This window comes from Mus caroli, chromosome 6 (genome assembly GCF_900094665.2).
Source record: "Mus caroli chromosome 6, CAROLI_EIJ_v1.1, whole genome shotgun sequence".
NCBI classification, from domain to species: Eukaryota; Metazoa; Chordata; class Mammalia; order Rodentia; family Muridae; genus Mus; species Mus caroli.
In genome coordinates, this window is record NC_034575.1 from 4793358 (window position 1) to 4806002 (window position 12645).

Here is a 12645-nt window from a genome sequence, read left to right on the forward strand (position 1 = left end):
GAAGTGTAAGCTGAATAAACCCTTTCCTCCCCAACTTGCTTCTTGGTCATGATGTTTGTGCAGGAATAGAAACCCTGACTAAGACAGTGGCTAACTCTGCATTATGGATTTTTATTTAAATTGACAAGTTGCCTTGTCTTCTAAAACCAAAATGTAACTTCTTCACTACTCTGGACAATTAATCATGGTTTTCTTTTCTTTTTTTTTTCACAAAGAAAATTGCAAATGATTCTAGATGGAAATAGACAACATTAGATTTTCTGCCTTTAGTGCATGATAAACTTTCATTAAGTTATAAAAATAAAGAAGGAATTGGTAATTTTCAGATTTTCTCCAATAATTCTTAGGTGAAACAAAAGTTACATTTTTAAGATAATGGCTAGATAATATAACATCAAAGTATATAATATTATTTCTCTGTTTTAATAAACCAGTAGTGCTTTCTCATTCAAGAATATAGCTAAGTGACAGTGGCAAATCAAAATATTTTTCATCATATTTAGTATTATGGGCAGTATACATTGCCTGACTTAAGTGGGACTGGAAAAGCTCTGAGTCTTGGGAGCTGTATTGGTTCCCAATCCTCTAGACTTTATTATAGTTATATACACTGGTAGTTAGACATGTGATGATGTGGATTTTCAACAGCTACTTATGGACCCTGACTGGGGAATACATTTTGTTCTACTTCATTACACAATGAATTCTCTCTACTGCTTTGAGGTCTTCATCTGCAAATACAGACCTTGAATGAAAATGTTAAGTTCTTTGTGAATGTTATTTGTATGGTCATGAGTAAATTCATTAACTATTAACTTCAGCTTCCTTTCAGTCTGTAGTATCTGAAATTGTGTTTTTTGTGGGAGAGAAAGACAAGCTTAGTATATACCATGAAAGCAGAAGTGATTGAGAATTTCTTAACAAGAAAAAGAGAAAAGGATGTTGAGCAAGCTTTTACAGCATTGGTATGATATCTCAACTGGCCTTGGAGATCAGCAGTAGTTTTTCAAGTGAACTTGGAAGGACAGAATTTTAGGCTGATGATATAGAAGGCTCAGAGACGAGACAGCACCTTCTACTTTTGAAAAAAATACAAATTATTCATCCGACTCTAGAATAGGCATATGGAGGAGTAGCAAGATAACAAATACTGAGATAAATGAGAATCAAGTTGTGGAAATCATTTACTTCATAAAATAGATGATAACCATGGAATTAATTTTAGCAGTGGTAATGAGGAGGCACTGTAAGATTTAATTGAAATAAATGCAGAGATGGCATTTACAAACAAAACTGGCAGTTTGTGAGGCATGATGAAATGAATCTTAATTAAAGCTGTAATAGAGATGATATGTGGATTGCATTACAGATGCCTAAAATAGTTGGGCTTTCAAGGGTATGTGAAAATCCTCAAGATGTGTTTGTTATATGTATGAATGCATTTCCTTGGAAAAGGGTCCATAACTTTCATCAGCTTATATAAGAAGTACTTGGGGTGTCTATGTTATAGGAAAAAATGGTAAAGTGACATTTACAAGCTCTGAAGTTTATGAATTTAAAAATATGCTCTAACATTTAATTTAATTTTTTTTTCACTTTTTTTAGTGGACAGGCCAAAATCTCAGCATATTCGAACCTCTAGTACAATAAGGCGAACCTCTTCTCTGGATACGATAACAGGACCTTACCTCACAGGACAGTGGCCACGGGACCCTCATGTTCACTACCCTTCATGCATGAAAGATAAAGCGACTCAGGTAAGATGAGAAAATCAAAACCAGTTCTTTGATTTTGAAATTAGAATGTAATTAAATTATCCTGAATATGAAATAAACCCAACCAAAGCAGAATCCCTTGTTTTAAATGTGCAGCATAATAATAATTTGTTACTTGGCTATAGAGGTTTTTAGTTATTTAATATTTAATAAGTAAGTTCAGGCTGCATTATGATTTTGGAGACATGCTGTCATTTTAAGAATTATTTTTTAATAAAACGGAGCTAATAATTAGGAAGCATTTTTGAAAATTCTTTAAAGTTTGCACAGGTCTTGAAAAATAGCTTATAGAGTATTAGCAACAAGAATTCTGTTGAAGGTTTTTTTTTTTTCCTATTACAAAGGCAAAGCTAACACCAGTGAAATAGGAAATTTACTATTTTCCTACTTGTTTGTTTGTTTGTTTATATTTTTATTGGATATTTTACATTTCAAATGTTATCCTCTTCTGATTTACCCCCCAGAAACTCCCTATCCCATCCCCCCTCCTCCTGCTTCTGTGAGGGTGTGCCCCCTCTGAACCCCATACTCCAGTTTCCTCACCTTCACATTCCTCTACTTTGGGGCATCGAGCCTTCACAAAACCTCTTCTCCCATTGATGCCTGAAAAAGCCATCTTCTGCTACATATGTGGTTGGAGCCATGGGTCTCTCTCCATGTTTACTCCTTGGTTGGTGGTTTAGTCCCTGGGAACTCTTGGGGTCTGGTTGGTTGATGTTGTTCTTCCTATGGGGTTGTAAACTCTTTCATCTCCTTCAGTCCTTTCTCTAACTCCTCCATTGGGGACCCTGTGCTCAGTCCAATTGTTTGGCTGTGATCATCTGCCTCTGTATTTGTCAGGCTCTGGCAGAGCCTCTCAAGAGACAGCTATAGCAGGCTCCTGTTAGCATGCACTTGTATCTGCATTTGGTGACTGTATATTGTTTTTTAAAAAATGGAGATAATGGTTAGGAAGCATTTTTGAAAAATTTTTTAAGAAAAATTTGCACAGTTCTTGTAAAATAGCCTATAGAGTATTAGCAACATGAATTATGTTGAAGTTTTTTTTTTTTTTTCTGTTCCAAAGCAAGGCTAACACTAGTAAAATAGGAAATTTACCATTTTCTTTTTCTATTTTAGAAGATTCCTTAGCCTTTTGATTTGAAGAATATATCTTCTCATATCAGAAAAAGTAAACATCTTCATTTATTATGATCTGAGGTTTGATTTTATTTTCACCAAATATTTCTTGAGAAATCATGAACTTTATTAAAAATATGTGATTTTTTTTATTGGACATAAAGAACATGTTAGATGGGTAGGGGTAGAAGATACTAAGTAGAAATTTGATTAGGGAATATGTAAAGGTAAGGACATTCAGAATAAGAACATTTTGGGCTTTATAGTTTTAAAAAAGAATTAGAGTTTCTTGATTGAAAAGTGAGGGAAGTGAAGGATAGAGAATTTTGGATGTGGTCTATGAAAACCCTCCTTACCAGTTTGTTGTCATTATGTTAGGCAAGCTTGGAAACTGAAGCGGGTTGCTTTTATCATCGTCCATGCTATCAGCTCTACTAATTTCTTTATGATGCAGCCTTTGCTTTTCCTCAAGGAAAAGCATGAATTCAGTATGGCAAGCAGCAGGATTCTCAGCAGAAATGATTTGCACACAGTACAGATGTGGGCTTAGGCATTTTGAGGAAGGCAGGCACAGATGGAGATGACTGAGAGCCATTTGCTGGAAGAGTTGGATTCTGGTTGTGAAAGAGTATAGGTATAAAGGAAAAAGAGAACATGCCAAATGAGTCAGAGCATAGTGTTAGGAGGGTACACAAAGGGATGAAAGAACTAGATTCATTCATTTGGAAGCAACTAGAGGAGCAAACATTTATTAACTATATACCATAAATTGTTTTATTACCTGTGTCTTGTTTAATTTTCACAAGAACATTGCATTGTAACTCACATGGGAAGTGGAAACTCAGAATCACAGTGACTTGCCCATGATCTTGCAAATGAGATTTCTTACTCAGATTCTGTCTGGCTTCCCTGGTGTAATAGCTGCCATGGTGCTGAGAATAGTTGCTGTTCTTACATCTCCACCAAGACAAGAAATCTGATGTTTATTAAACATATGTTTTGTGCTGACAGTATAAAAAAACAGTATCTTATTTTTCAAAACAATTGTGAGAAATAGAAGCCTAGCAACAAAAAGCAGAAGAACTGGATTAGTATAGTCAGAGAAGCCAAAAGAGGAAACGTTTCTAAGAATGATTATTGACTGATGCTAAAGAGAAGTCACAGAGAGTAAGTATCTAGGGATTAAGGGCACACTGTCTTAGCGAGGATGGAATCAATGCTGTGGTGGGCTAGGATGCCAGCATACTTGGGAGTAGAGAGTAGTACAAAGGTAAAGCAGACACTTCTGGCTAAGTTACCTACGGGCCTCTATCTGCGCAGTGGGTATATTGAAACCTAATGCTTTGTTACATGATTAAGTATGATGCCTGAGTGTGGCAAATGCTATACATACACCGAGTTTTAGTACTAGATGTAGAAAAAGCCACTTTTACTATTTTGCAGGGTCCATGAAGCACATGTGTATAAATGACATAGTTACATAAAATATGGCTTATCTTCCCACTTTGACAAATTTTCTTAGGGACCAGAGAGTTGAGTTTTAATTGCAGATTCTTGGATTCCTAGAGTTGTATGGCAGAAAATTCCTACATGGGCCATCCAAGTCTAAACTATTCTCTTTTCGGCCCATACTATATTCTGTAATTTGAAGTGCTTTTATACATTTATAGATAATTTAGTATATATTTTTTCACCCCTATTCTTACAGTTAAATTCTATCCATACTCTCTCAGGAAGTGAGAACCAGGAATTAGGTCCTTTCAGACTATGGAGGTCAGGATTCCTATTGTTTAGTTCTAAATAGACACCTATACATATACTTATACATATATTTACATGAAGGCATATGGATTAAGCTTGTCGTTAGTCATGTGCTTTGTCTCTGAGGGTCCTTTTCTGGGTCTGGATAGAGGTCATTTATTGACATTTTAATATTTAAAATATAAGACTTAGCCGGGCGGTGGTGGCGCACACCTTTAATCCTAGCACTCGGGAGGCAGAGGCAGACGGATTTCTGAGTTCGAGACCAGCCTGGTCTACAGAGTGAGTTCCAGGACAGTCAGGGCTATACAGAGACACCCTGTCTCTAAAAAGAAAAGAAAAGAAAAAAAAGACTTGATTCTGAGTTGAAGAATTAACTGATGTCTACAGGTTACATAGCTTGTTAGGTATGACGAGACTAAAGCCCAGATTGTGCTGATTCCTGGGCTTCTGGTTTTTCTCCAATTCTTCACTTCTCAAACAGCCACTAAGCATTTAATCTAGTGTTTGCCTCATATGCCCACTAAATGGTCTGGCCTCCAAAGCATCTGTAAGTTTAATTGAAGATACAGGAGATGAACATACAAAATTACTTTTATGACTATATCCATGTTTATGGATTGACTCTTGAACTCTTATGGGGAGCAGTTTTTCTTAATTTGGTGAACATCAATTGAATAGATAGTATATTCTTAATCTTGCTACAGATATTAAATATTTGTCTTTCCTTTGTAAAGAGCATTAGTATTACCTTCTTTCTTTGGTATTTCTGTTTCATTTACCTGACAGTTTATGGCTAGAGAGAAATTCTTAATTTAAAAGAATACATGCATGTTGGCCTTTAAAAAGGAAGTAGCAGGCGTATTTCTGAGTTTGGGGCCAGCCTGGTCTACAAAGTGAGTTCCAGGATAGCCAGGGCTACACAGAGAAACCCTGTCTTGAAAACAAAACAAAACAAAAAAAAAAAAAAAAAAAAAAAAAAAGGAAGTAGCCTAAGGCTGTCAAAAGATAATGAACCTTGGAAATAGACCTTATTTTCAGATCAATGCCTGCTATGTAGAAACCCAGGGAGATGGTGGACATATGTGTCTTTGACATTATATTCAGATTAAGGACCAGTAGACAAGAACATCTAAATTAAATGAAATGTTAGAGTTTTTTTTTTTTTTTAAAGTAAGTGTGTTTGTAACTAAAATTGTAGACATTTATTGTGTACAGCATATGTTGGTATATGTATATACTATGAAGTGGCTGTCCATTCTCAAAACTTTTTTGGATAACAACAACACTTACAATTCTGTATCTGCATTTTTCAAATGTATCCATATATAATTTAACAAACAACAGACACACATTTTAAGAAGTATCTTTATGCAGTTTCATCATTGTGTATTTAGAGTGACTGCAAACCTAGATGAGATCAGCCACTTGCTGGCCCATAATATTTTGGTGAAGAGATAGTTGAGGCTCAGGCTGACAGAACAACATGCTGTTTTACAGTAGACATTTTTCTTTTTCTTTTTTAATGTGGAAGTGTAAGCTCTGATGATAAAGCATAGTATCTTAAGTATATAAGAAAGTAATTGTCTATTATCAGTTATTACATAATTTTATATACTATATCTTTTTTACAGCTGTGGACAAGGTAGTATTTGTTTCAATAACCTTACCATAAATATGAAATGCATTATAAATACATAAATATAAATTTATTAACATGTGACCATGTTAAATGTACTGTGATTAGGCAAGAAGTGTGTTTCAATCCCATTAATAATTTTATGGGATCCCTGTTGTATGGATCCTTATAAATTTATTGAAATGTCATTATGTAACACATGACTATATGCATTATGTTATTAACCATGGTCATTTTGAAACTGTTTATTTCGTGAAGTTCTTTTTCTTTATTGAGATTGATGCCCTTTGGACCAGTATTGTCCTAGTATTCTATTCATATGAATTGAATATTAGGCATCTGGATTTAGGCAATAGAAGTAATACATTTTTCAAAGTTTATTCTAATGTGTATTTTGCCATATGATTGTTAACCTTAAAAATAGAGGCTATAGAAACATACTGAACTCTTGAGTTATTTCTAAAGTATAATACTATCTACTTTGAAATTAATTACAAAAAAGATTTGTTGGATACATATTTGATAAAGAAAATACAGAAAAATTTTGTGTATGAATCTGTGAGCTTTATGAGTAGCCATTGAGCTCCTCCGACACTCCTTCCTCTCCCTCTCTCCCTCCCCCTCCACTCCCGTGTGTGTGTGTGTGTGTGTGTGTGTGTGTGTGTGTGTGTGTGTGTGTGTTTTGCTATGGTTGAGAGTGAACCCATAGTATTCTATATGAGAGACAAATACCACCCCTGAACCTACAACCACACCACCAATTTTTAACTTTTCTATTTGAAACATTTCATAAATTTTTCAGAAGGAAGAAGTTGTCATCCCCCGTGCATAGTGTGGGTAGGACATCTATATAATCTTAGTACTCGGGAACCTGGGACAGGAAAACCTGCAGATTTGAGACCAAATCTAGGTTACACAGTGGTAACTTTTCTAAAACAAAAGAGCAAAACAAAACCCAGCTCATTGAATTAACTACTACACGATTCACACTTTATATCCTTTTCTGTAAACTTAATATGTAATTGACCTAGTCACATATTTACTGTGTGTATCAAAATATCAGTCCACTGGAGAAAAGGGTTGTTGCTAGTTTACTAGCTTAATCTGTTTCTCTTAGAAAGAACTAAAAAACATCTGTAAAATTTTGTTATTATTATATTAGCCTTGGATGGATAGTATTTTTTAATGAAAAACTATAATCTTTTAAATATAACTTGAGGCTGGGAAGATGGCTCAGCAGTTAAGTACACTTGTTCTTGCAGAGGGTACAGGTTGAGTTCCTAGCTCTTATGGTGTGACTCACAACCATCTGTAACTCCAGTTCCAGGGGATCTAACATCACAACATTTTCTGACATCTGTCTGCACCAGGCACAAACAAAGAGTACAGACATATATGTAGACAAATACTTATACACATAAAATAAAAATAAATACATCTATCTTAACTTGGGCATTAAGGTTACTATATTCAAGCTTTAGGAACAGTTTTACAGCCTTTCCCCAAAACTGTAAAGTATATTCATTCTCAGATCATATTTCAAATGTGTGTGTGTGTGTGTGTGTATGTGTGTGTGTGTGTGTGAGTAAAGTGGACAAACAATGAAAACAGTCTGTAGCAATAATCTAAGATGTTTTCTGTCATTTCCCAGGCTTACTAATGATTACAGCTGTTCGCAGATGCTGGCTTTGGAGAGTAGCTTTGAAAAGCTGGTATACATTTGTTATGACAAGGGAAAGAGCCAGGGTCTATTGCTACTCCGTCCCTCCAGGCTACTGAGTGATGTTGAGAGTGTAAGCTTCTTACTGGCCTTACCCTTTAGGGCTGAGCAGGTAAATACTTGAGAGTGCTAAGCTGTCTGTGAATACTGTTGACTAGTTCCAATCTCATAGTCCGGCATACCAATAGGCAGTGTGTAACCATTTCAAACAATTTTTATGAGCCTCTCAGAGCATGGTGCTGTTTATTTTAATTAAAATCTTGCAAAATTTTCAATGTGGACATAAAATCAATACCAAAAAGGAATTGATGAATGATATGTAGAAGTCCCCCTGCACAGTTTTGTTAGTATCTTGTATTAACTTTTTTCTTAATCTTATTCAAAGTTTTAAAAACAAAGTCTTAATAGTTTGCTATCCTGTTCATCTCTGAGCTTTACTTTGGTCTTTTCCTCATTCAGTAGAGACAGTTTTCCCTCTGTGAGTAGTCTATCCAAGTATGGGCTAGGGCCTTGATACGTTACTGTTCTGTAGCTCATTCCAGGTGATACGGTATCATCAAGTCCTAAGAGACTCTACCAATACCTTTCTTTTAAACAAAAATGTAAAGTGTCTCAGATACATATTCTAACAAAATAATGGAGTCAACATTTTTTACATACATCTTGGAAAAGAAGAGTCACCTCGCCTAAGAGAGACTTTTTACGTTGGACACATCCTTACCACTTGTCATAGGACAAGAACACCATGCTGTTAAAAATATCTCCTGAAACCCACAGACTTTCATTTCTCACAGGAATACATCAACAGAGCTTTCATGCTTGTCCCAGAGTGTTTAATTCTTCTGTATTAAAAAAAAAGTAGTACTATTTTAGGATAAATGTTTCTGGGCTTTATTGATTTTGTTTATTAAGACCTCTTAGGGTCAGAATGGTCCTTGTAATTTAGATGAGCATGAGTAATGACTGCCAACTCCTGAGTCCTCTTTAAATAATCATTATTAACAGAGGTTTTGTGCATGGTAGGGGGAGTATACACATGCTTTGAGAATGTCTATGTCTGTAGAAAGACATACTAAACAGGTACATTCTGGTGTAGTTGTATGTTATACTATAACTAATTTCATTTTGTGCTTAATGAATCCTAGGCATCAGTCTTGACTTTATGGCTTTATTAAATACTATTCTCTGCTGTAATATTGCTATGAAACGATCAACTTTACAGTATTGAATCTTACATAAAAGGTTATTTGTTTACTCAGTTATTTCTGTGTTTTAGAAAAAATGTAAAACCTTTTTATAAGGTCATCTAAATATTGCTTAATTTGTTTTATGGTCTGCTATTGTAATTAAGGCCTTTGACTACCTTCTAATTTATTTGTACTATATCTCAGTTGAATGTTTTTGTTTCTAATACATTTTCAGATAATTTTCTTTGGCTTTTCAGACTTGATCATGCAAACAATAATTCTGTCTTATTTTTACCTATTTTTTTGTTGTAAGTCTTCTCTTATAATTGCACGTGTTAATACTCTCAACCATGGGAGGCAGAGGCTGGCGAAGTTCTGAGTTGAAGGTCAGCCTGGTCTACAAAGTGAGTTCCAGGACAGCCAGTGCTACACAGAGAAACCCTGTCTCAAAAAAAAAAAAAAAAAAAAGTTAAAATACTCTCAACCACTCAGACAACTGATTATGTTAGCAAATACTGTCCTTATCTCTAAGGTTCTAAATGTTCAGTAGGCATTATTGTCCTATGATCTAAGTATGCTTGCTGTGTATGCTTCCAGTACTTCTATTCTTATTTTACTAATTTTGTTTCTTATTTTAGTCAAGAAGAATTGCTTATGTGATGGATTACTTGTACAAAAAATGACTTTTATTGTTATTTAAGATAGCATTCTATACTATGCCTCTCCCTGAGAGAGAAATTTCCATCTATGTCACTTAACTCTAGTAAATCTCAGTAGTAGATTATTGTTTGGTTGTTCTAATGAACATTTTCAGAAAAAATATTTTGTTTACAGAACCCTAAAATAAGTATACAGTAGCATATGAATTATTTATTAGTATTTATGATATTAAATATTCAGAAGTTTACTTGAAGACCTGATTTTTTTAGATGATGTAATACAGAGGTTAGTGTGAGTTATTCTTGCTGTGTGAAAAGGCCTGGCAAGCTTTCCTTCCTCAGTGTTCTAGCATGGTGTAAATGCCATTTCAGTTGTCACTTGAGTATGAAAGGATTTTAGTCTATGAAATTTACTAGCATAATATGTTTTTAGATTGTAGTTCTGTGGGGAAAAAAACTCATTTGTCATGACTCTTTATGTTGTTTGTTTATATGTGAAAGAAATTTCAATACATGTGTTCCATGAGCAGGAAGGTCCCTTCAGCTTAGGAGTTTGAGAGTAGCCTTGGTGATATGGTAAAAATTCCATCTCAAACAAACAACCCCATTAAAATTGGTATCCTTTAAGGATGAAAAGTGGGTTGTTAAATCTTGAAAGATGCCAGAGGTGGTGTGGTGCATGCCTTCAATCCCAGCTCTTGGAAGGCAGAGGCAGGCGGATCTCTATGAGTTCGTCAGCCTGGTCTCCAGAGTGGTTCCAGAATAGCCGGGGATAGACAGAGAAATCCTGTCTCAAATAAAACAAAAACAGAAAAAAAACCCAAACACAAACAAACAAACAAACAAACAAACAAAAAACTCAAAAAGAAAACAAAATCATGAATGGAATTTTTGTATATGTGTGTTCTTTCTCTAGGTGATGTTCTTATTTCCTAATTTAAACTGTTCTAATTGTTATTTTAAATGATTTACAGTTAAAGTTATGGAAATCAGCATATTAAGAGATACATTATGTAAGGTTTTTAAATTTCATTAAGCTTTTGTATTGTTATGGCTACCAATAGCCTTCATTAGAAGTCTGTCTTTGAGAATACATATTTATGAGTTGACTGTAGCCATCACAGCTCTGAATTAAAATATATCCATTCTTTGAAATAGTACTAAAATGTCCAATCTCTTCTCCTCTTATCTGAAAATAGCTTGTTTAGGTAATGAAAGGAATAGGTGATTATATAAACCTTAATAATAATTAAAAATAGAGAACTTTCAGTTTACCGCTTATATCAGAAATTTTTTTTTTTTACCCTAAATCACAATTGATAAAACAATTTGCATTTCCTGTACCCTTGCTTCAAGGGTGTTCTGTTGAAATTTTCTTAAGAAAAGGCAGCAATTGCTTGTTTTTTATTTTTTGATATTTAACTTTTTGAATGCTTTATATGTTGTATGTATTAATCAGTCAGATTAATAGTTAGCAGACATAGTGCTCCCATTTTGTGGGTCGTTTTTTTCACACTGATATTCCCTTTGCTATCTGGAAGCTTCTTCAGTTTATGTAATCCCATTTGTTAAATCTGTTTGTGCATGTATGTGTATGGGTATGCATGTGGGTGTGGGAACATGGAAGTGTGTGTGTAGGTGTATGTGTAGAGGTTAGAGGTCACCATCAAGTGTTGCCCCTCAGGCACTGTCTACCTTGATTGTGGAGACAGCATTTCTCATTAGACTGGAATTTACCAATTAGACTAGGCTACTTTACAGAGGAACTCCATGGAGTGACCTCTTCCTCTCCAGCACTGGGGTTACAAAAGTGTCACCATGCCCAGTTTTTTTTACAAGGGGTCTAGGGGTTGAACTCAGGCCATCATGCTTGTGTGACAAGCTCTTGACTAAACCATCTCTTTACCACCTTCCCTCCAAAGTTATCAATTCTTGGGTTATTTCCTGTACTATTAAAGTTTCCTTTGCGTATTGCTCTGTTTTAACTATTTCCCATATGTTTTCTAGTGGGTGCAGAGTTTCAGGTCTTAGATTAAGGTCTTCAATCCATTTTTTAATAGTGGCCAAAGGACATTCTATTATATACAATAATAAAATTGTTGAGGACTGTGTTTCCAAACTCTGGGTGGAATACTGTTCTTCATGCTGTTAGTAAGTGTATTTGCAAGTAAGTCCCAGTAGTCGTGTAAGCAGGGAAAGGTGAGCAGAGTTTTAAAAAGTGTGCATGGATTTGAGTTTTTAGAATCTAACTTATATTGTAGGTGGAATAGAAAAATGGAATAAATGATTTCCCCCAAATTTATTTGGCCATGGTACTCTTTTATTAAACATTCTTACAAATATCTAGAAGCAAAGCTATAAGTAGCATCTTTTCAAAAATTCCAGTCCAGATTGTAGACAAAGTAATGGCAGTTTGACTCTGGGTCTCACTGAAAAGGAGAGAACCTCTGCTACTTTATTTTCTTCACTTAGTTTTCTGCTTACAATTTTTAAACATTTATGAAATATTCAACATTGAAGAAATTGGATTAACATTTATTTACCTTTTCTCTAGCATACTCATTTCTATGACTAAATTTTTTTTTGAGGATCTTTCCATTTTTTTTAAAAATTTTAATATTTTTATTACATATTTTCCTCAATTACATTTCCAATGCTATCCCAAAAGTCCCCCATAGCGCCCCCTACTTCCCTACCCACCCATTCCCATTCTTTTGGCCCTGGCATTCCCCTATATTGGGGCATATAAAGTTTGCAAGTCCAATGGGCCTCTCTTTCCAGTGAT

The 12645-nt window shown here is 34.8% G+C and overlaps 1 protein-coding gene across 6 annotated transcripts in view; it reads left to right on the plus strand.

The window, feature by feature from the left end:
• Glcci1 (glucocorticoid induced 1) overlaps positions 1–12645 on the plus strand; it is a 76896-nt gene that overhangs the window by 23865 nt on the left and 40386 nt on the right. For 4 of the 6 annotated variants that reach the window (XM_021164341.1, XM_021164342.2, XM_021164344.2 and 1 more), the window contains exon 2: positions 1606–1757. In XM_021164341.1, coding sequence (XP_021020000.1) covers positions 1606–1757 — 152 coding nt within the window. Of the gene's footprint in view, positions 1–1605; positions 1758–7945; positions 8127–9514; positions 9606–12645 lie in introns of those variants that run through there. The other 2 variants (XM_021164343.2, XM_029478775.1) reach the window with 2 other exon arrangements.